Source organism: Mytilus edulis, chromosome 7 (genome assembly GCF_963676685.1).
Source record: "Mytilus edulis chromosome 7, xbMytEdul2.2, whole genome shotgun sequence".
Taxonomy (NCBI): Eukaryota; Metazoa; Mollusca; class Bivalvia; order Mytilida; family Mytilidae; genus Mytilus; species Mytilus edulis.
The window spans coordinates 23,213,468-23,235,106 of record NC_092350.1 but is presented as its reverse complement, the minus strand read 5'-3'; the positions used below and the strand labels follow the sequence as shown (position 1 = coordinate 23,235,106).

At 33.2% G+C, this 21,639-nt stretch overlaps 2 protein-coding genes across 2 annotated transcripts in view; one reads left to right on the top strand and one right to left on the bottom strand.

Annotated features, from left to right (window-relative positions):
- Positions 1-634: 634 nt before the first annotated feature.
- LOC139481049 (1,5-anhydro-D-fructose reductase-like) lies at positions 635-8,977 on the bottom strand. Its single transcript, XM_071264101.1, has 11 exons — positions 8,867-8,977; positions 7,632-7,742; positions 7,141-7,311; positions 6,552-6,668; positions 5,496-5,573; positions 4,921-5,037; positions 4,551-4,657; positions 3,539-3,620; positions 2,131-2,214; positions 1,470-1,552; positions 635-757 (listed from the first exon to the last, which is right to left on the bottom strand). Exons 2-11 carry the CDS (start codon positions 7,722-7,724, stop codon positions 715-717), a joined length of 975 nt encoding a protein of 324 aa, XP_071120202.1. The 5' UTR covers positions 7,725-7,742; positions 8,867-8,977; the 3' UTR covers positions 635-714.
- A 2,269-nt stretch (positions 8,978-11,246) lies between these two features.
- The window catches only part of LOC139481048 (vesicle transport protein GOT1B-like), a 33,986-nt gene continuing 23,593 nt past the window's right edge, over positions 11,247-21,639 (top strand). The window contains exon 1 of the mRNA XM_071264100.1: positions 11,247-11,358. Coding sequence (XP_071120201.1) covers positions 11,334-11,358 — 25 coding nt within the window. The 5' untranslated portion in view covers positions 11,247-11,333. The remainder of the gene's footprint in view (positions 11,359-21,639) is intronic.

The following is a 21,639-nucleotide window of genomic DNA, read 5'->3' as shown; positions in this document are numbered from 1 at the left end:
GATGTTATCAAGTAAAAAATCAAGCGCATATATAGTATCAAAGCATGTCCAATTGACATAGTTCTTTTGTTTATTGCTACTAAAAAATGACCTAAAAGAGTTTGAACATATGTTCTCGCATTCTGACTTTTTAAATGTATATATATTTTAATGGAACAGGGAAAGTTTCAGTTTATTAATTTACTGTATTTCCCTATTAAAGATATTGTTTATGCGATTGATATGTTGAAGTTGTGATTGACATTTATAAGAATTAAACCTCCGCGGGAATAGTTTACCCAGTTTATCGATGATATCAAGTTTTTCATTATTATTTATTTTAAAGAGATGCGAGGTGTAGAATTTATACTTGAAATGGCAATGTCTCTTCACTGGAATTCATAAAGTATTGGTCATTAATGTGAAATTTCATAGGCATTTTTGTTTGTTTCAAATAAAGGCAACAGTAGTATACCGCTGTTCAAAAGTCATAAGCATTAGTTTTCAACAGCGTTCCAATGTATATCTTCCATTTCGTGACCCTTTTTTGTTGGTATTCAGTGGATACGTGTGTCTTATTGTCAAACATACACCATCTATTTACATACTAAAATATCAATAGAATCACCGTCAGTCGACAAACAATAATACAATATAATAAGCCTAAATGATTTTATTTTTACAAAAAAAAACCCATCTCAAACAAGTTAATACAACTTAAGTTAAATGTGATCTTCAATATTCGTCGTGGAATGCATAGTACTTGTGATCTTTGGCACTAAAATATAAAAAACATGTAAATCTTGTTTAATAAAAATATGACCTTAATAATGTATAAGCAGTATTGTTTTAATGCCAACTAATTGTACTTACTTGTAACACACCAAAAGGCAAATTTGCTGACGTAAATTTCAAATGAATCATTAATTAGTACAAGAACGGTAAAGGTAACGCCACCAAAAATCAACTTAAACTTGTGTGTGTTATGGTAATAAACATTGTGTATCAGATTTAAAACATTTGGTTGAGGCAAACTTTATATACAAACGGGAAACGAAAGTATCAGCATTTTTTTACATTTAAAAGGAGCGTAACTCTAGAAAAGTAAAATTGCCACCACCTTTTGTGGTAATAATCATTGTGTATTAGTTTTAAAATATTAAGATGAGACAAACTAAACTTAGATAACAGATACCAATTCTGGAACGTATAGACAGACGGACGAGCGGACGGACGAACGGATTGACGCACAGACCATAAAACATAGTGCCCCTAAGTTCGACATAAAAATATACCTTCAAAATCGGTTACTTGTAGTGTGACCTTTTTAATAAAGTGGCCAAAAGTAAAAGATAAATTGACAATGCCATCGCTCTCCTGCTTCTATTAATCATGATGCAGAAATATTAACTCCTTCAGTTATACATGTACACCCTAAGAAATGTGATTCATTCTTATGATAATTAACTCATACGTAACATAAAACTCACATAGGTTCACTATAAAAACGTAGATTTTTGTTCAATGACCATATTTTCTGCATTTCTTCATCTGTAAGACTGAAACTAAAAACCTACAAAAAACGTAATTAAAAAATGTCATCTGTGACTGTCACATTTAAATATCTTGACCGATTCCAATCTATCATTAAACCAGTAGCACCCTTACATAAATTATATTTTGACTTCATTCCTGTATGTAAGGGGGTAGGAAAGGGCGACATATCGAATTCTGAAAGCAATAAAACATTCTCTTCCGTATCCCGAAAAAACTAATCATTAATTTCCTATTCTCAAAAAATGTTAATCCCTTATTCCCGATGTCCTGAAAAGGTCTTTCTGTCCCTCGAGGATAAAGTGAAATATCCTACTTGCTAAAGAACAACAAGAACATGCACACATATATCTGCAAGATTTTGATACTTTCGAGAAGAAAAAAAATTAGTTTCAAATTAAGATTTTGAATTTGAATATCAAATTTCAATTTTTGAATCTCGAATGATCTGTGTTATGCTTTCGACGATGTTTTTGATATCAATAATGTCACCTTTGATAAAATACGTGAATACACATGTTTCGAACAACTGCTGTTAAGATTATGTTTTTTAAATGTGATCAGAATTTTATAAATTATAGTGAATGTGATACTTACATCAAAATTTTCCTTAATTCTACTTGGTGTGACAGATTTTGGTATAACAACCAAATTTCTTTGAAGATGAAACCGTAGTACTACCTGAAATCATATTGAAAATAATTAATATGTACCATCGAACAGGTTTTGCACATATAGAACAAACGTAATGGCAATTGATACCATGCTTTGTTCTATTACTCACCGACAAACCAAATTTCAAAATTTACTTATATAGCGGAGGATTAGGTACAAGTAAATGTATGTTTATCAGTCATTGGTATGATAATCCCTAACTTAGGCATAAAGACTACCACAAAAACACGAGGGATGAACACAACATACTTCAGAATTGCAATTGAAAGAACTGTACACTTTAAATCTGTTATTCACAAATAATTTGTACACTAAGTCGTGAAATTTCCATTTCATGTTATTGTAATCACAGTAAGGTGTCTTCATCAGTTGAACTTGACTTGAGATGGGTTGGATGAACATAAAACTTTTTTTTAATATCGTGAGTCCAAAACTATTCTGGATGTACCTTCATCAGGAACGTCCAAGCCAAATCATTTTACAAACCAGTGATACATAACACCTAATCGCTTGTGAAAAAGATATATGACAAAAAGGGGCATAAACGTAGTCGAATTCGTCAAATGCCAACTTTTCATCAGGGCGTTAAAACCTTTTTTTTCTTTTAAAATAATTGATCAACGGAAAATTTAAGAAAAATATATATATAATAAAAATCATGCCATTATAATTAAAGCACAGACTGTGGAGTTCATGATAGTATCCTACCTCGGAGACAGTACACCAGCAAACTGTTATTCTCGTTCATTAGACCATAAACTTCATGTAAATATATTATAAACATTGTTCAACCGGATTAGACTGTTCAGTTTTTAGCCTTTTAAAATACTCTATTTTCAAACTTTTTATACTTTTTGTTTACCCAATGGTTGGTCTCGGACCTAGCTGTTTAAATATATAATGGTAACTTATGTCCTGTATACAGAAATAGGCACCATTACGGGGTTTTATTTTCTACATTTGAAAATGCCTGTACCAAGTCAGGAATATGACAGTTCTTGTCCATTCGTTTTTGATGCGTTTTGTTATTTGATTTTGCCATGTGATTATGGACTTTCCGAATTGATTTTCCTCTTAGTTCAGTATTTTTGTGATTTTACTTTTTATGCAATAGATGACTTATATCCCATATCTCCTCATTCCATTTAGTGTGAATCGTAATTATTGCTATGTATTTTATTTATTCGAAAAAATATTCGTATCTATATTCCGTTGTGGTTTTCTTTCGTAACATTTTTGCAATCATATGCATTTTTCCTAGTGATCGAAGGTTTGCCATAAAAAAATACATTCATAAATCAAGGTATATAAGTTGTTTCAGGAAACTTACTTGTGTAATAGATTTTCCCTTTGCTTTCGAAATTTCTTTCAAAACTGGTTCATCAAATATGATTGGCTCATCTGCACTTTTCCTGAAATACAAATTATTGTGGAACAGAAAAGGGGAAAGAATGATAAAAGCTACAATTAACCGACACCTGAAATTTTAAATTTTAAATATTCTTCCTTCTTTAGATTTCAACAAGTGTAAACTATTTTAAACCAAGCTACCTAATTATAAATTTTGAAATGATATATTTTAAACATAAATGTATTACATTACCAGATGGATTGCATACGGGATATATGTGTCACAACTAATTTGAATCCTATGAGCTTGTGTTAACTATTTCATATTTAAATGTACACCACAAAAGTCTGTACAGTGCCAGTCACTGTTATAGAGGGAATCGTTTCAATAGATGATTCATTGGCTGAAATGCATTAATGGCTAAAAATTATTAACTCCATGTGAATCATCTGTTTATACTTTGCCAAAATGTAGATTCTCATTTTTTTTCTTCAAAAATATAATAAAAAGTAAGGGTCTTTGTGCTATTTTTCAAGCTACTAGCAGTGCAAACCCCAAGTCTGCATAAGTTATTTATGGAAAAACACTTTTTTTATGAAAAAAAAAAGAAATCTATGTGATTCTTTGAAATAAAATATGAGAAATTAGGTTTTATGTTTTAAGAAAAGAATAAGACAAACTGGATTCCATGAACTTGTTTACATGCTTAAAGTAAAAGATAAAAAATTTCATTTCACTATAAGAGTTATCCTCCTTAAATGAATTAGTTGCAAATATTTCTTCAAACATAACCAAACGATTTGCATCTATTTAAACAGTTCAAATAATGCAACACATCACATTATTTTCTTTATTCAAAAGTCTTCCACATTAATTGTCAATCTATCTTAAATTTTGCAGATTTAAGCAAAGAGCAAAACCGACTGTGTACTGCTATTTTACAATTCAAGTTGGTGGAATTCAGTTAATCTACCCAAAACAAATTGCTTACCAAGTTCTTCCTGCATTTCCCAGGGGAGCATATGCTGTCACTGACATTCCAACTGATTGGCAGAACTCGACTAATTTTTTATTGCAAAAATATGGATGTATTTCGATCTAACAGAGAAACAAAAATGGATGAATAAATAAACAAAAGTAGATCAAATATAACGACTAAAAAAGTCAAATGATTTTTAAAAAATAAAATTGTATAACAGCTTTGTATGCCCTTCTATTCAAATATGTGAAACCATGTGAACATTTCCGCCTATTGCTTATCTAATGTAATCATTTGTATGATTTTCTCAATTGAAATTCTAAATGAAAAAAAAAACAGTTGAACCAGATGATACTACTATATACTTAATAAATCCAAATACCTGCATATTACATGGTTTTATTCTTGCATTTTTTATCAGTCTCTCAGTCTGAGCTTTATTAAAATTTGATATTCCAATGTTTTCAACCAGTTTTGCATCTACCAATTCTTCCATTGCCTAAATATAAACACATTTAGAAATACTAAAACATTTCTACTAAAGTGTGTATATGCAACTACCATGTAAGTAAACTATTTACATAGTTTAAGTAAACCACCCAGAGGTCAACACACCTACGTTATTCAACAATACCCAATCGCATGTTAGGCGCTTAGTAGTCCTGAGTCAGAGCTCTGCAAGTATTCACAGTCTTTGACATCTTTGGTATCTGGTGCACAGTTGTCTCATTGGCAATTATGATACATCTTCTTATATTTGTCTTTAATCTAATTAACATATCGATGTGAATATGTATAATTGATTTAAGAGATTTCAACATCGGTAAACTACTGATAATTGTAATTCAAATATAAAAACATACTATCCACACTTATCTGTGTCCACACTTGTTATAATTCAAAAAATATCATGATATATAATACAAACTAACGTTAACTAAACCTGTGTGTATTTACCTTCCATGTATCAACGTAGTCGTGGTCAGAAAATATAACATTTCCACCTTTGTCTTTTGGGAACATGTCATCTCCATCCTAAAATAATAATTGCTTTTAGTATTTTATTGGTTTGATAGAAAATGTATCAGGTAAATTATGAGATCAAAATATAATATGAGGATCTGGATGTAGGTAGTTTGATTCCGTTTTCTTTATTTTTTCTAGCCATTTTTTCTCATAGCTATTCTTCAGGAATACAAGCCCAATATTCCCTATTCTGTTTTTTTCATTCGCCTATCTTCTGTAACAGAGGGGCAAAATAAATCATAGATCAAAAATGAACTGACAACGCCATGGTCAATAAAAGGCAGACAGACAAATAAAAGTATGCAAGACACAACATTGAAAACTAAAGACTAAGCAACATGAACCCCTCAAAATACTGGGAAGATTTCAGGTGCTCCAGAAGAGTTAGCAGCTCCTGCTCTACATGAGCCTATACCCTATTCTGTAACCCCACCCAGACTCTGACTTGTAATCCGATACAAACATTTAGCGAAGCGTCTTTAGTAATTCTACTAGTATCCAATTTCTTTGTATCAAATAAACTGCCATATTTTCTTCACTGTCTCTCCCGAAAAATAATACTGAATCTCCTTGCACTTCTTGCAAAAACTATCAATATATATCAAACGACTTGTATTTTCTCTATCTTTAAGTATTTGCAACTGTGTTGACCATCTAGTAGTCCAGGACAGCGCATCAGTTTTTAAGACTGCCGATGTAACCATTACACTGTCTCGAAAACCAACAGAAACCCAAATACTTTTCAGAATAGTATATGTGAATGGATAATTTATTTTACAAATATTTACCTTAAAACCAAATGGCCAGCGCATTAGGAACAACTGTACAGGGTCTATCTAATATGAGAAGCCTTACCTTAAAACCAAATGGCTAGTGCATTAGGAACAACTGCAACAGAGTCTTCACTTATAGAAGTTTTACCTTAGAACCAACTGGCCGGTGCATTAATAGAAACAACTTTACAGAGTTTACTATGAGGAACCTTACCTTAAAACCAAATGGCCAGTGCATTAGGAACAACTGTACAGAGTCTACTCTGAGAAGTTTTAGAGATTTCATCGTATTCTCTTTCATATCTTTTGGATTGTGGTGAGTATCCCATAACTGTTAATTAGAAATGTTCACTATGTATTAAACATTAATTTTTTTATAAAGAGTGCTATCAGAAAATCATGAAATCACGTTTTTTTTTCTATGTATACATTTAAACGCAGAATCTATTCTTGATCGTTAAATTAAGATTATCAAGATAGGGTATGCTATATATAACCCTCTTATTTAATTTTTGCCCTCAAGATTTATTCAATATTTACATACTGATTAACTACCAATCGGACAATGATAACTTGACCCTTCCTCTGTGTTATACATATGTACAAATACCGTGACTCAATTTATTATGTTCTAAAACGAAATTCTCGGAACTTAAACATGGTGTATATTTTCAATACTTCGTTGAATTGTTGGTGCCTAAATTTATATACGGAATTTGATTCAATATAAAATATAGTGAGAAATGACAAAGATAATACAATTATATCAGTTTAAATAAACTGAAACAAATAGATACACAAACCTTTGTAGTGATGAATATTTCTTTCTTGTTTTTTATTGTTCCGTCGTCTAGTTTTGCTTGTATTGCATCCCCCACTTCGCCTTCGTTTCCATAAACTCTGGCAGCGTCTACATGACGGTATCCTATATCAATTGCATATTTAACTGCTTCAAAAACAGCACCTGGTTCACCCTGTAATAAGATGTGAAATTGTAGAATGTAAAATAACACAAGAGCTTGTATTTCCCTTTGCAAGGTTTATTTTCTTTGTCTGTAAATATATTAAGAGTGCATCCTGTTCATGCTGTTATAAAACTTTATAATCTTATATTCTCACATTTGCATTCTAGAATATAATTTCTTTCTGTATTTTCCTGGCTTTCTTAAAAATACAAACATGATTGAGATTTATCGCTATCATCATGTTATATATACAATGTATAATACACGTGTCATCGATCTTATAAATTTTGATTTTTGATTTTGATTTTTGAAGATAAAAATAAACTTACCGTTGCATTAAAAACTGTAAATGTTCCCAACCCAATAACAGGGTATTTTGCGCCACTAGGAAGTGTAACGTATTTAGGAATTTCCGCAGCCATGATTTCTCTACACTAAATCTAAAGTAGATAACAGTTTGTATATCAATTCTCTAATCAGAATAGATCATGCCTCGTTTACCATATGTTTACACTGGGAGATAAATACAAACTTCTAAAATGTTGATTAAGTTTCTTTCTTGGGAAATAAAGAATTCGAAATTTTAGACAATCAAACAAAAGTGACCGATGTCTACACTTTGCCTCAACTTTTAATTAACATTTTCGGGGCTTTTATTGTATTGACCATCTCATTGTTAAAGGCCATACGTTCACCATTGGTTCTTGTACGCCATTTGATTGACTCTGTAAGTTTGTTAATTGTCTCATTGGCAATAATATACTACATCTCATAATTTCATATGAAAAGTTTTTCTGGTGTCGTTAATGATTCCTGTGCATTTTATTGGGAATAATAATTCAACCTTATTTTTTTTTTTATTTTATCTTCTTTTTAAATTTCAAACAGGGTATAATATACGATGACCATATAAACATTCCAAAATGTGTTATGTGACTAAAAAAGTAAATAGGGTAAAATTCAACAAAATGGTATAATAGCCTGGTATCCCGGCCCGATATCTAGCTACGCGTCACGATTAGCCAGGACCCCGGGTTGATGGTATAAATCTCACAAACTAGTATACGGTGCTTTGCTGTTGCGCCAATTGGCATTTTATTGCCTCCAAAAAAAAACTTTCTTTGCGCAACAAACCATATTTCACTTGCGCCACATAAATAACATTTCATTTACAGGTAAACACAGTTAAATAGTATAAAAATAGATTTATTCAAGCGACTTTTGATGATAACCCATTTTTTTGTTTGACTAATAACACATGCATATTCATCATAAATCATGCATCATAAAACCATAATGCAAGCACTATACACTGATAAGAGACATAGTGACGAACAAAAAAGTTTTGTTATTATAAATCAACGTGATCATAAAACCTAAAAGAAAGCATTATAAACTGAAGTGTTTGCCCCAAGAATTCTTTTAAATTTATAAAAAATGTATTTGTACGTTTGCAGATATATAATATTTAAGTATTATTCTATGTTTGATTTGGAAAATAAATGTTGACTTGCATATTGTAAAAGCAATATTCTATCGTATTTGGCAATCAAACATAATTTACCTTATTAGCTTCTAGTTCTGTGTGTATAACCTGTGATGGTCACCCAGTATTTAAACTTTTCCGGTATGTTACCTGTAAAATGGCGCAAACGTAGTTTTTAATTTTTGGCGCAACCGTTGGCGCAATTAAAATGTAATCTTGTTGTGCAATTGAAAGATTGGATTTTGTAATAATTGGCGCCCCGGACTTTGGGATACAGAAATGATTAAATTGTGAACTTCAGCCAACAATATACTCTACCAAAATGTAGCCTTCTTGTTGGAGTTTTTTCCTTTATCAAAATTGTCAAATTCAAACGTCATGTTGACACTCAAAATTGACAAATGATAAAAATATCAAGATCTACAAAAAACAATCATCGGCTCTAACCATTTGGTTTATTTGAAAAAAAATACTTGAAAAGGTTTATTTTTTATTTTTGGTAAGTGTAATTAACTACACACACTTCCATAGCAAATAGATTTGCTTTGATGTCTATTGTCACCTAATTTAATAATAAAGGAGCCGTTTTTTTTAAATATTTTTTTTAATTTTCCTCTCTGGAACTACTTTTGGCCAAATTTTATACAAGCCCAAGTCATCATTGGAGTATTTGGTTTTAAAATGTGTCCGGTGACTCCACTCCGCCTTCCAATCTGCATGACCGAAATGGCTAAACAGTTCAAATGTATACAGTTCAGTTTGATTGCCTTTTAAGGTCACAACCTTAGTTCACTAATACATCACCATACTTAAGTTTACAAAGGTGTGTCCCACTCAAAACTTTTTAAAACTTTGAATGATATAAATGTTACTTGGTATTTTTGAACCATCACCAAAGAGTATGTAACACTAAATATAAAGTTAAGAGTGTCCATATTGAAGGTCGATGTCAATATTTTGTACAGTACAAGGATTCTGGATTCAGAATATTTTATTACGGCGAAAACCATACCCCCTCCTTTAAAGTTAAATAATTGTTCCCTATATTAAGAGATGAACGCATCGTTTTTGCATATTTTTAGTTCTAGATTAACATACATGAGCCTGTTCATCCGTCTGTTCTTTATCGGGTTTACGTCTGTGTTTAAAATTACGATAGTTTCCCTAGGAGTTTTGGTTACGTACATTTGAAACGTAGAACACATTTTATGGTCATTACGATTTGAGATGACAAATTAGGAGTCACTTTGATTCTGATTTCGAGATTCCCTGATCAGGTTAAAGTTTTGGTTTAAGGTACTGGGTTAAAGTTTTGGATTAAGGTACTGGGTTAAGGATTTTGGTTTAAGGTACTGGGTTAAAGTTTTGGATTAAGGTACTGGGTTACGGATTTTGGTTTAAGGTACTGGGTTAAAGTTTTGGCGGATTAAGGTACTGGGTTAAAGTTTTGGATTAAGGTACTGGGTTAAAGTTTTGGATTAAGGTACTGGGTTAAAGTTTTGACGGATTAAGGTACTGGGTTAAAGCTTTGGCGGTTTAAGGTACTGGGTTAAAGTTTTGGATTAAGGTACTGGGTTAAAGTTTTGGCGGATTAAGGTACTGGGTTAAGGATTTTGGTTTAAGGTACTGGGTTAAAGTTTTGGATTAAGGTACTGTGTTAAGGATTTTGATCAATTCTAGAAGTCCAAATTTTCATTAAGATGTGAAATTTTAAAGATGCAGGAAAATTAATTTGACTTTCGACCCAGCTTTCTCGGTTCACTGAACATGGAAACGTAATAGTGCGTGCCTTGCATGGTGTCATCTGGACACGCATTCCTGTTTTTCCTGCTCGTACATCTTAATTTTATATTTTCCGGCAATGTATTTACTGGCCTACCCATTATATAATTATTGTATGCACTTAAATTTGTTTACACACATTACAGTCTATTGCAGACGCTTTGTAAGGTATTTTTTTTTTAAAGGTTCTACCATCTTAACCACTACAGTTTTTTTTATCCTGCATAGACATATATGGTGTTTCTAAAACTTCTCAAAACTCAGTATCACAAGTAAAGCACTCTTTACGACCATTTTTTAAAAACGTATAATACTGAAATTTTAAAGTTTTAATTAATTAACAGCGTGTTCTTATTATCACGCCGATTATAAAAAAAATATATATGGTAGGCCTCTACGTTATCACTGAGACATATCATTAATCAAATGTTTTATATGACGGTCTGTTCAGTGTTGTCTGCAATCACCTCCTGATTAACTTTCAAATACTACTTTGTTTCTAAAGTTATAAAAGATAAATATATGAAAGTAAATACAACAAAATATCTTTGAATATATATATATAAAATAAAAGTATAGCCGAAACTACTTTTATCACACGAAAGAAGTATCAACCAAGTCCGAAATAGATCCATGGCCGAAACGTCTTGTTTCTTTTTTGTGGTATTTAGTTAGATCAAAGTTCTTTTGTTTGAAGGCAAGAAAAAAAATACAAAGCCACGGTGGCGAAAAACAGAGCAACGTCAACAATAAACCAACTAAGATGTATCAGATCACAGATTTTCAAAGTAAATAGCAAAAAGAAAAACGTTAATACTCAAAGAAATTCAACAATTATCAGACTTTCATTTCAAGTCAAAAATTCTAGCGGAATCACTAATGTAAAACACCCGGCATATTCACTTGCAGGTGGAAGTTAGGTCCGCTGCTGTATGCCCTGAGGTAATCGGTGCCCTGAGGTAATCGTGGTAATGCGTCATTGATTAAATACGCACGAAAATATAGTTCTTATTTAGATAGATCTTAATACCAAATTTAAATGTGACAAAATACCAAAGATGTAAACAAACTTCCCAAAGGATTTTATTATTTGTATTCACCGATCATTCATTTCGTATATACGAGTAGGTTGGGGATGGCTGGTAAAATTATAAACTTTTTTTTTTTATAAAAGTTCAATTAATGATCTAAAGTATTCATTCATGACAGGGTTACCTGAGGTAACCCAAACAATAACAGCAAATAAAACCTATTTAACTCAAGTTAATTCAGATCACCTTTACATATACATCACATAAACAATATAACTTCAATGAATTCCTACATTATAAATGACGAAGTTTGTTTTATTACACCATAAATGCTTATACTAGCAAAGTATCTACTAAATATTCTGTCATGAGAGGGTTACCTCAGGTAACCCATGAAATAGCATCAAGTATTATCCATTCATATCAAGTTCATTTAAGTCGCCTTTTAAATATATCACACAAACAATACACATCTATGAAGTCCTACATTTGAAATACAGAAATTGTCCGATTACAACATAAATGTTTACACTAGCAAACTATCTAAAAAGCATTCTTCATAACATGGGTACCTGAGGTAGCCCCCGACATAATTACAAATATAACCCACTTAACTGAAGTTAACTGAGGTCACCTTTACATGTGCATCACATGAACAATACAACTTTCATGAAGTCCTACATTTGAAATAAAGACGTTTGTTTATTACAATTTATGTAAACCCTAGCAAAGTATTTATGAAGAATTCATTCATTACAGGGTTACCTCAGGTAACCCAATAATAACAACAAATACAACCCATTTAACTCAAGTTAACTCAGGTATCACCTTTAAATATATATGCATCACATAAACAATACAAATCTATGAAGTCCTACATTTTTAAATTAAGAAATTGTGTAATTAAAATATAAATGTATACACTTACAAAGTATATACTAAGAATTCTTTCATAGCAGGGTTACCTGAGGTAACCAATACAAAAACAGCAAATAAAACTTAATTAACTCAAGTTAATTCAGATCACCTTTACATATATATCACATAAACAATATAACTTCAATGAATTCCTACATTAAAAATGAAGAAGTTGGTTTATTACACCATAAATGCATATACTAGCAAAGTATCTACTAAGTATTCTGTCATGACAAGGTTACCTCAGGTAACCCATAAAATAGCAACAAGTATTATCCATTCATATCAAGTTAACTTAAGTCGCCTTTCTGATATATCACATAAACAATACACATCTATGAAGTGCTAAATTTAAATCAAAGAAATTGTTCGATTACAACATAAATGTTTACACTAGCAAACTATCTAAAAAGCATTCTTCATGTCATGGGTACCTGAGGTAACCCCAGACATAATTACAAATATAACCCACTTAACTGAATGAAGTCCTACATTTGAAATAAAGAAGTTTGTTTATTACAATTAATGTAAACACTAGCAAAGTCTCTACGAAGAATTCATTCATTACAGGGTTACCTGAGACAGGGTTACCTCAGGTAACCTAATAATAACAACAAATACAACCCAGTTAATTCAAGTTTACTCAGGTAACATATATCTATACATCGCATAAACAATACAAATCTATGAAGTCCTACATTTTAAATTAAAAAATTTTGTAACACCAATGCATATACCAGCAAAGTATCTACGAAGTATTCTTTCATAACAGGGTTAAGGTAACCCCAAAAGTAACAGTAAATATAATCAATTCAAATAAAGTTAACTTAAGTCGCCTTTCCTAAATATCATATAAACAATACACATCTATAAAGTTCAAATTTATAAAAAAAGTAAATGGTTTATTACAACTTAAATGTATATTCTGGAAAACTATCTACAAAGTATTCTTACATGACAGGATAACCTCAGGTAACCATAACAATAACAACAAAGATAACCTTTTTATTTCAAGTTAACTCATGTCACCTTTAAATATATATAAATCAAATAAACAATACAAATCTATGAAGTCCTACATTTTTAAATTAAGAAATTGGGTAATTAAAATACAAATGTATACACTAGCAAAGTATCTACTAATATTTTTTTTTATAACAGGGTTACCTGGGGTAACCCAAACAATAACAGCAATTACAACCAATTTAACTCAAGTTAATTATGATCACCTTTACATATACATCACAGAAACAATATAACTTCAATGAATTCCTATATTGAAAATGAAGAAGTTGGTTTATAACAGCATAAATGCATATACTAGCAAAGTATCTACAAGGTATTCTGCCATGACAGGGTTACCTCAGGTAACCAATAAAATCGTAACAAGTATAATCCATTCGAGTTAAGACAAATCGCATTTTCTAAATATCACATGAATAATACACTTCTATGAAGTCCTACATGTAAAATAAAGAAATTGTTTGATTACAACATAAATGTTTACACTAAAAAACTATCTAATAAGCATTCTCTCATAACAAAAGTACCTGAGGTAACCCCAAATATAACTACAAATATAACCCACTTAATTGAAGTTAACTGAGATCACCTTTACATGTACATCACATAAACAATACAACTTCAATGAAGTCCTACATTGAAAATGAATAAGTTGGTTTATTACAATTAATTTAAACACTAGCAAAGTATCTACGAAGTAATTATTCATGACAGGGTTACCTCAGGTAACCCCAATAATAACAACAAATACAACCCCTTTAACTCAAGTTAACTCAGATAACATTTACATATACATCGCATAAACAATACAAATCTATGAAGTCCTACATTTTAAATTAAGAAATTGTGTAATTACAGCATCAATACCAGCAAAGTATCTACGAAGTATTCTTTCATAACAGGGTTACCTCAGGTTACTCCAAAAATAACAATAGATATAATCAATTCAAATGAAGTTAACTTAAGTCGCCTTTCCTAAATATCATATATACAATACACATCTATAAAGTCCAAAATTAAAAAGTAAATGATTTATTACAACTTCAATGTATATTCTGGAAAACTTTCTACGAAGTATTCTTACATGAAAGGGTTACATTAGGTAACCATAACAATAACAAGAAATATAACCCTTTTTACTCAAGTTGGCTCAAATAAAATATATATCACATAAACACTACAAATCTATGAAGTCCTACATTTCAAATTAAAAAATTGTGGAATTACAATATGAATGTATACACTAGCAAAGTATCTACTAAGAATTCTTTCATAGCAGGGTTACCTCAGGTAACCAAAACAATAACAGCAAATACAACCTATTTAATTCAAGTTAATTCAGATCACCTTTACATATACATCACATAAACAATATAACTTCAATGAATTTCTACATTAAAAATGAAGAAGTTGGTTTATAACACCATAAATGCATATACTAACAAAGTATCTACTAAATATTCTGTTATGACAGGGTTATTTCAGGTAACCCATAAAATAGCAACAAGTATTATCCATTCATATCAAGTTAACTTAAGTCGCCTTTCCGATATATCACATAAACAATACACATCTATGAAGTTCTACATTTGAAATAAAGAAATTGTCAGATTACAACATAAATGTTTACACTAGCAAACTATCTAAAAAGCATTCTTCATAACATGAGTACCTGAGGTAACCCCAGACATAATTACAAATATAACCAACTTTACTGAAGTTAACTGAGGTCACCTTTACATGTGCATCACATAAACAATACAACTTTCATGAAGTTCTACATTTAAAATAAAGAAGTTTGTTTATTACAATTAATGTAAACACTAGCAAAGTGTCTACGAAGGATTCATTCATTACAGGGTTACCTCAGGTAACCATACCAATAACAACAAGGAGAACCCATCTAACTCAGGTTAACTCAGGTTACCTTTAAATATATATACATCACATTAACAATACAAATCCATGAAGTCCTACATTTCAAATTAAAAAATTGTGTAATTAAAATATCAATGTATCCACTAGCAAAGAATCTACTAAGAATTCTTTCATAGCAGGGTTACCTGAGGTAACCAATACAATAACAACAAAAACAACCTATTTAACTCAAGTTGTTTCAGATCACCTTTACATATACATCACATAAACAATATAACTTCAATTAATTCCTACATTAAAAATAACATAAGGTTGCAGTCTTGTTATTGACTGCTCCATAGGCTTACATGCAAAACAGCTGATCTTCATGTTCATATCATGTATGTACCAAAGTGAAATAGTGATTTAATTGAAAAAAGGGGGTCTTGCCACGAAGAATAAAAAGTTACGCAATCCTGAAGTCAACTCATTTTTTTTCTACTTTCTTTTTGCTATTTTTACTATACCTCACCACTTCAAGTAAACATGATATCCTTCCACTTTCCTAGAATGATATCCCCAAAAGATGCAAGATTTTTTAAAAAGTCTATATTTATGTTTCCATTCACCATAAACCTATAAACAAACAGAAAAAAATGAGTTCAGAAAAAAATTCAGTCTACCAAATTATCTGAAATCTCATTCTAGTCTATCTTTATGAATAACCTGACAATGCCCAGTTGTACGTACAGTGGTTCCCTGGGGTAACATGACCATGCACAGTAGTTCAATGATTCCCTTAAGTTACCTACCATGCACAGTAGTACAATGGTTCCCTGAAGTAACCTGACCATGCACGTTAGTGCAATGGTTCCCTGAGGTAACCCGACCATGCACAGTAGTTCAATGGTTCCCTGAGGTAACCTCACAATACACAGCAGTACAATGGTTCCCTGAGGTACCATAACCATGCACAAAAGAACAATGATTTCCTGAGGAGACTTGACCATGCACAATAGTACAATGGTTCCCTCCAGAGTAGTACAATGGTTTCCTGAGGTTACCTGACCATGCCCATTTGTACAGTGGTTCCCTGAGATAACATGACCATGCACAGTAGTAAAATGGTTCCCTGAGGTAACCTGACAATGCACAGTAGAACAATGATATCCTGAGTAAACCTATTATGCACAGTAGTACAATGCACAGTGGTACCATGGTTCCCTAAGGTAACATGGCCATGCACAAAGTACAATGGTTCCCTGAGGTAACCTGACTGTGTACAGTAGTACAACGGTTCCCTGAGGTAACCTGACCATGCACAAAGTACAATAGTTCCCTGAGGTAACCTGACCATGTACAGTAGTACAATGGTTCCCTGAGGTAACCTGACCATGTACAGTTGTACAGTGGTTCCCTGAGTAACCTAACAATGCACAATATTACAATGGTTTCCTGAGGTAACCTAATTATGCATAATATTACAATGATTCCCTGATTAAACCTACCATGCACATTATTGCAATGGTTTCCTGAGGTAACCTGAACATGCACAGTAGTACAATGGTTCCCTGAGGAAACCTGACAATGCACAGTAGTACAATGATTCCCTGAGGTAACATGACAATGCACAGTAGTACAACGGTTCCCTGAGGTAAAATAACCATGCACAGTAGTACAATGGTTTCCTGAGGAAAACTGACAATGCAGAGTAGTACAATGATTCCCTGAGGTAGCTTACCATGCACAGTTGTACAATGGTTCCCCGAGGTAACCTGACCATGTACAGTAGTACAATGGTTCCCTGAGGTAACCTGACTATGCACAGTAGTACAATGGTTCCCAGAGGTGAACTCACAATACTCAACAGTACAATGGTTCCCTGAGGTACCATGACCATGTACAGTAGAACAATGATTCCCTGAGGAGACTTGACCATGCACAATAGTACAAAGGTTCCCTGCACAGTAGTACAATGGTTCCCTGAGGTAAACTCACAATACTCAACAGTACAATGGTTCCCTGAGGTAACCTGATCATGCACAATATTACAATGATTCCCTGATTAAACCTACCATGCACAGTATTGCAATGGTTTCCTGAGGTAACCTGAACATGCACAGTAGTACAATGGTTCCCTGAGGAAACCTGACAATGCACAGTAGTACAATGATTCCCTGAGGTAACATGACCATGCACAGTAGAAGAATTATTTCCTGAGGAGACTTGACCATGCACTATAGTACAATGGTTCCCTGCAGAATAGTACAATGGTTTCCTGAGGTAACCTGACGATGCCCATTTGTACAGTGGTTCCCTGAGATAACATGACAATGCACATCAGTACAATGGTTCTCTGAGGTAACTTGACAAAGCACAGAAGAACAATGATATCCTGAGTAAACCTTCCATGCACAGTAGTACAAGGGTTACCGGAGGTAACCTGACCATGCACAGTGGTACCATGGTTCCCTAAGGTAACATGGTCATGCACAAAGTACAATGGTTCCCTGAGGTAACCCGACAATGCACAGTAGTACAATGGTTTACTGAGGAAACCTGACCATGCACAAAGTACAATGATTCCCTGAGGTAACCTGACCATGCACAGTAGTACAGTGGTTCCCTGAGGTAACCTGACCATGCACAGTAGTACAATGGTTCCCTGAAGTAACCTGACCATGCACAGTAGTATAATGGTTCCCTGAGGAAACCTACCATGCACAGTAGTACAATGATTCTCTGAAGTACTCTGACCATGCACAGTAGTACAATGGTTCCCTGAAGAAACCTGACCATGCACAGTAGTGCAATGGTTCCCTGAGGTAACCTGACCATGCACAGTAGTACAATGGTTCCCTGAGGTAACCTGACCATGCACAGTAGTACAATGGTTCCCTGAAGTAACCCAACCATGCACAGTAGTACCATGGTTCCCTGAGGTAACCTCACCATGCACAGTAGTACAATGGTTCCCTGAGGTAACCTGGTCATGTATAGTAATTTACATATGACCTGAGGTAACCTTGTCATGTACAGTAATTTACAGATCACCTGAGGTAACCTGGTCATGTACAGTGATTTACAGATGACCTGAGGTAGCCTGTCCGTGAAAAAAAGAACATAGATATAATCTGAACTAAGCTGACCATGCACAAAGTACAATGATTCCCTGAGGTAACCTGACCATGCACAGTAGTACAGTGGTTTCCTGAGGAAAACTGACAATGCAGAGTAGTACAATGATTCCCTGAGGTAACTTACCATGCACAGTTGTACAATGGTTCCCCGAGGTAACCTGACCATGTACAGTAGTACAATGGTTCCCTGAGGTAACCTGACCATGCACAGTAGTACAATGGTTCCCTGAAGTAACCTGACCATGCACAGTAGTATAATGGTTCCCTGAGGAAACCTACCATGCACAGTAGTACAATGATTCTCTGAAGTACTCTGACCATGCACAGTAGTACAATGGTTCCCTGAAGAAACCTGACCATGCACAGTAGTGCAATGGTTCCCTGAGGTAACCTGACCATGCACAGTAGTACAATGGTTCCCTGAGGTAACCTGACCATGCACAGTAGTACAATGGTTCCCTGAAGTAACCCAACCATGCACAGTAGTACCATGGTTCCCTGAGGTAACCTCACCATGCACAGTAGTACAATGGTTCCCTGAGGTAACCTGGTCATGTATAGTAATTTACATATGACCTGAGGTAACCTTGTCATGTACAGTAATTTACAGATCACCTGAGGTAACCTGGTCATGTACAGTGATTTACAGATGACCTGAGGTAGCCTGTCCGTGAAAAAAAGAACATAGATATAATCTGAACTAAGCTGACGAAGGGAGTTATGAACATTCATTTGTGGTAACCTGAGGTTTCCAGAAAATAAGCGTTTTGCAAAGTTTATCTGTGGTAACATGCAGCTGGTACAATGACCATGAAGTTGTGACCTTAGGTAACCTCACCATATTCTAACATACAGAGGTATTCTGTGGTTACATATTCATATACAGTAGTTAAGAGGTGACATTAGTTAACATGTGCACTTGGCCATGTATAGAAATGCAGAAGTGCCCTGAGGAAAACTAAAAAAATAGTGTTTTGTAAAGTTTATACAAACTGTGGTAATACGAGTATGTGCAGTAATCCAGAGTAACCTCACCAAGTACAGCAATACAGAGGTGATATTAGGTAACCTCACAATGTTCAATCATACAGAGGTGACCTGAGGTAACCTCACCATGTGAGCAATCATAGATATGATCTGAGATACAGGCAAGACACAGTTATTTAGAGATGAACTAAGGTTATCTGACCATGTACAAAAGTACACTGGAGATGTGAGGTTTTTTCTTGAAAATATCCAACATCTGTACAAATAAGATTAATTAAGACAATTAACATTTTAAAAAAGCAGTTATATACTATATAACCTGTGCTTGTTACTACGTTACTTTCAAAGTAATGTCAAATGAAAAAAATATAGATTACTGTTCGTACTGTAATGTTTCTCTTTTTTAATACTGGTGAATAAAATCCTTACAGTGTGTACTGGCTGGTCATCATCGCGTATGATGCGATTTTGATACGCATACACAGCTAATGAATAGTAGACAACAGCCGAAGGCAACAAATGGGTCTCCAATGTAGCGAGAATTCCCGCACCCGTAGGTGTCCTTCAGCTGGCCCCTAAAAATATGCATAATAGTACAGTGATAATGGACGTCAAACAAACTCCGAATTATACACAAGAAACTAAAATTAAAAATCATACAAGACTAACAAAGGCTCCTGACTTGGGACAGGCGCAAAATTGCGGCGGGGTTACATATGTTAATGAGATCTCAACCCTCCCCCTATACCTCTAGCCAATGTAGAAAAGTAAAAGCATAACAATACGCTCATTAAAATTCAGTTCAAGAGAAGTCCGAGTCCGATGTCAAAAGATGTAACAAAAGAAAATAAATAAAATAACAATAATACATAAATAACAACAGACTACTAGCAGTTAACTGACATGCCAGCTCCAGACCTCAATTAAACTGATTGAAAGATTATGTGTTCATCATATGAATATCAGGCACAATCCCTCCCGTTAGGGATTTAGTATCATACTATCATAAAATATATGAAAAGAACATAACCCGTGTCATGCCAACAACTGTTTTTTAGAAATAAATGTGTTTAGTTCCGGTGCAAAGACCCTATCAGAGAATCAATATTAAAGCCAAAATATGCAATCTTTGATGACCTGACAACAGTATCGTAACTATATCCCTTTTTAATAAGTCTATTTAAAGGTTTTGTTAGTTTCTGAGAAGAATACTGACATTTTTGTGCTTTACAAAAAATATTTCCATAAAAATTGGATGTGAAATACCTGAACGTATTAGATGTCTGCATGTTGAGTTATATTTACGAATTATTTTCTTATACCGGTGATAAAATTTAGTAAATGTTTTGACCAGTTTGTAATATCGAAAACCCTGGTGTAATAATTTTTCAGTAATACATAAATTTCTCTCGCTAAAATCTAATACGTTGTTACATACACGAGCGAATCGTACAAGTTGAGATACATAAACACCATAAGATGGTGACAAGGGTACGTCACCATCTAAAAACGGATAATTAACAATAGGAAATAAAAAGTCATCTCTTTTATCATAAATTTTTGTATTCAGCTTCCCGTTTATGATATAGATATCAAGATCGAGGAATGGGCAGTGGTCATTGTTAGCATTACATGTGTAGCTTTATTTAAAGTAAGTTCTACAGTATAAATTTCTTTAGTATACATACGGAAGTCGTCATTATTGAGAGCCAATATATCATCCAAATATCTAAAAGTATTGTTAAATATTTGTATCAAATGTTGTTTTGATGGGTCTTTGCTAATTTTAGTCATAAATTGTAACTCATAACAATACAAAAACAGGTCCGCAATAAGTGGTGCACAGTTAGTCCCCATTGGAATTCCAATAACTTGACGATATACGGAATCTCCAAAGCGAACAAAAATGTTATCAAGTAAAAATTCAAGCGCATAAGTAGTATCAAAGCATGTTCAATTGACATAGTTCTTTTGTTTATTGCTACTAAAAAATGATCAAAAAGAGTTTGAACATATGTACTCGCATTCCGACTTTTTAAATGCCCAGTTAATTAGGGATGTGAATTTTTCTTAATAAGGATATGAGGCAAAGTGGTATATAGGGTAGAAAAAT

Coding starts and splice junctions, on each gene's coding strand:
- LOC139481049 (XM_071264101.1), bottom strand. CDS start 7,724: ATGGCTGCGGAAATTCCTAAATACGTTACACTTCCTAGTGGCGCAAAA. Junction 6,669..7,140: donor AAATATTCATCACTACAAAG/GTTTGTGTATCT, acceptor TCTAATTAACAG/TTATGGGATACTCACCACAA. Junction 3,621..4,550: donor GGAAATGCAGGAAGAACTTG/GTAAGCAATTTG, acceptor TTTGTATTTCAG/GAAAAGTGCAGATGAGCCAA.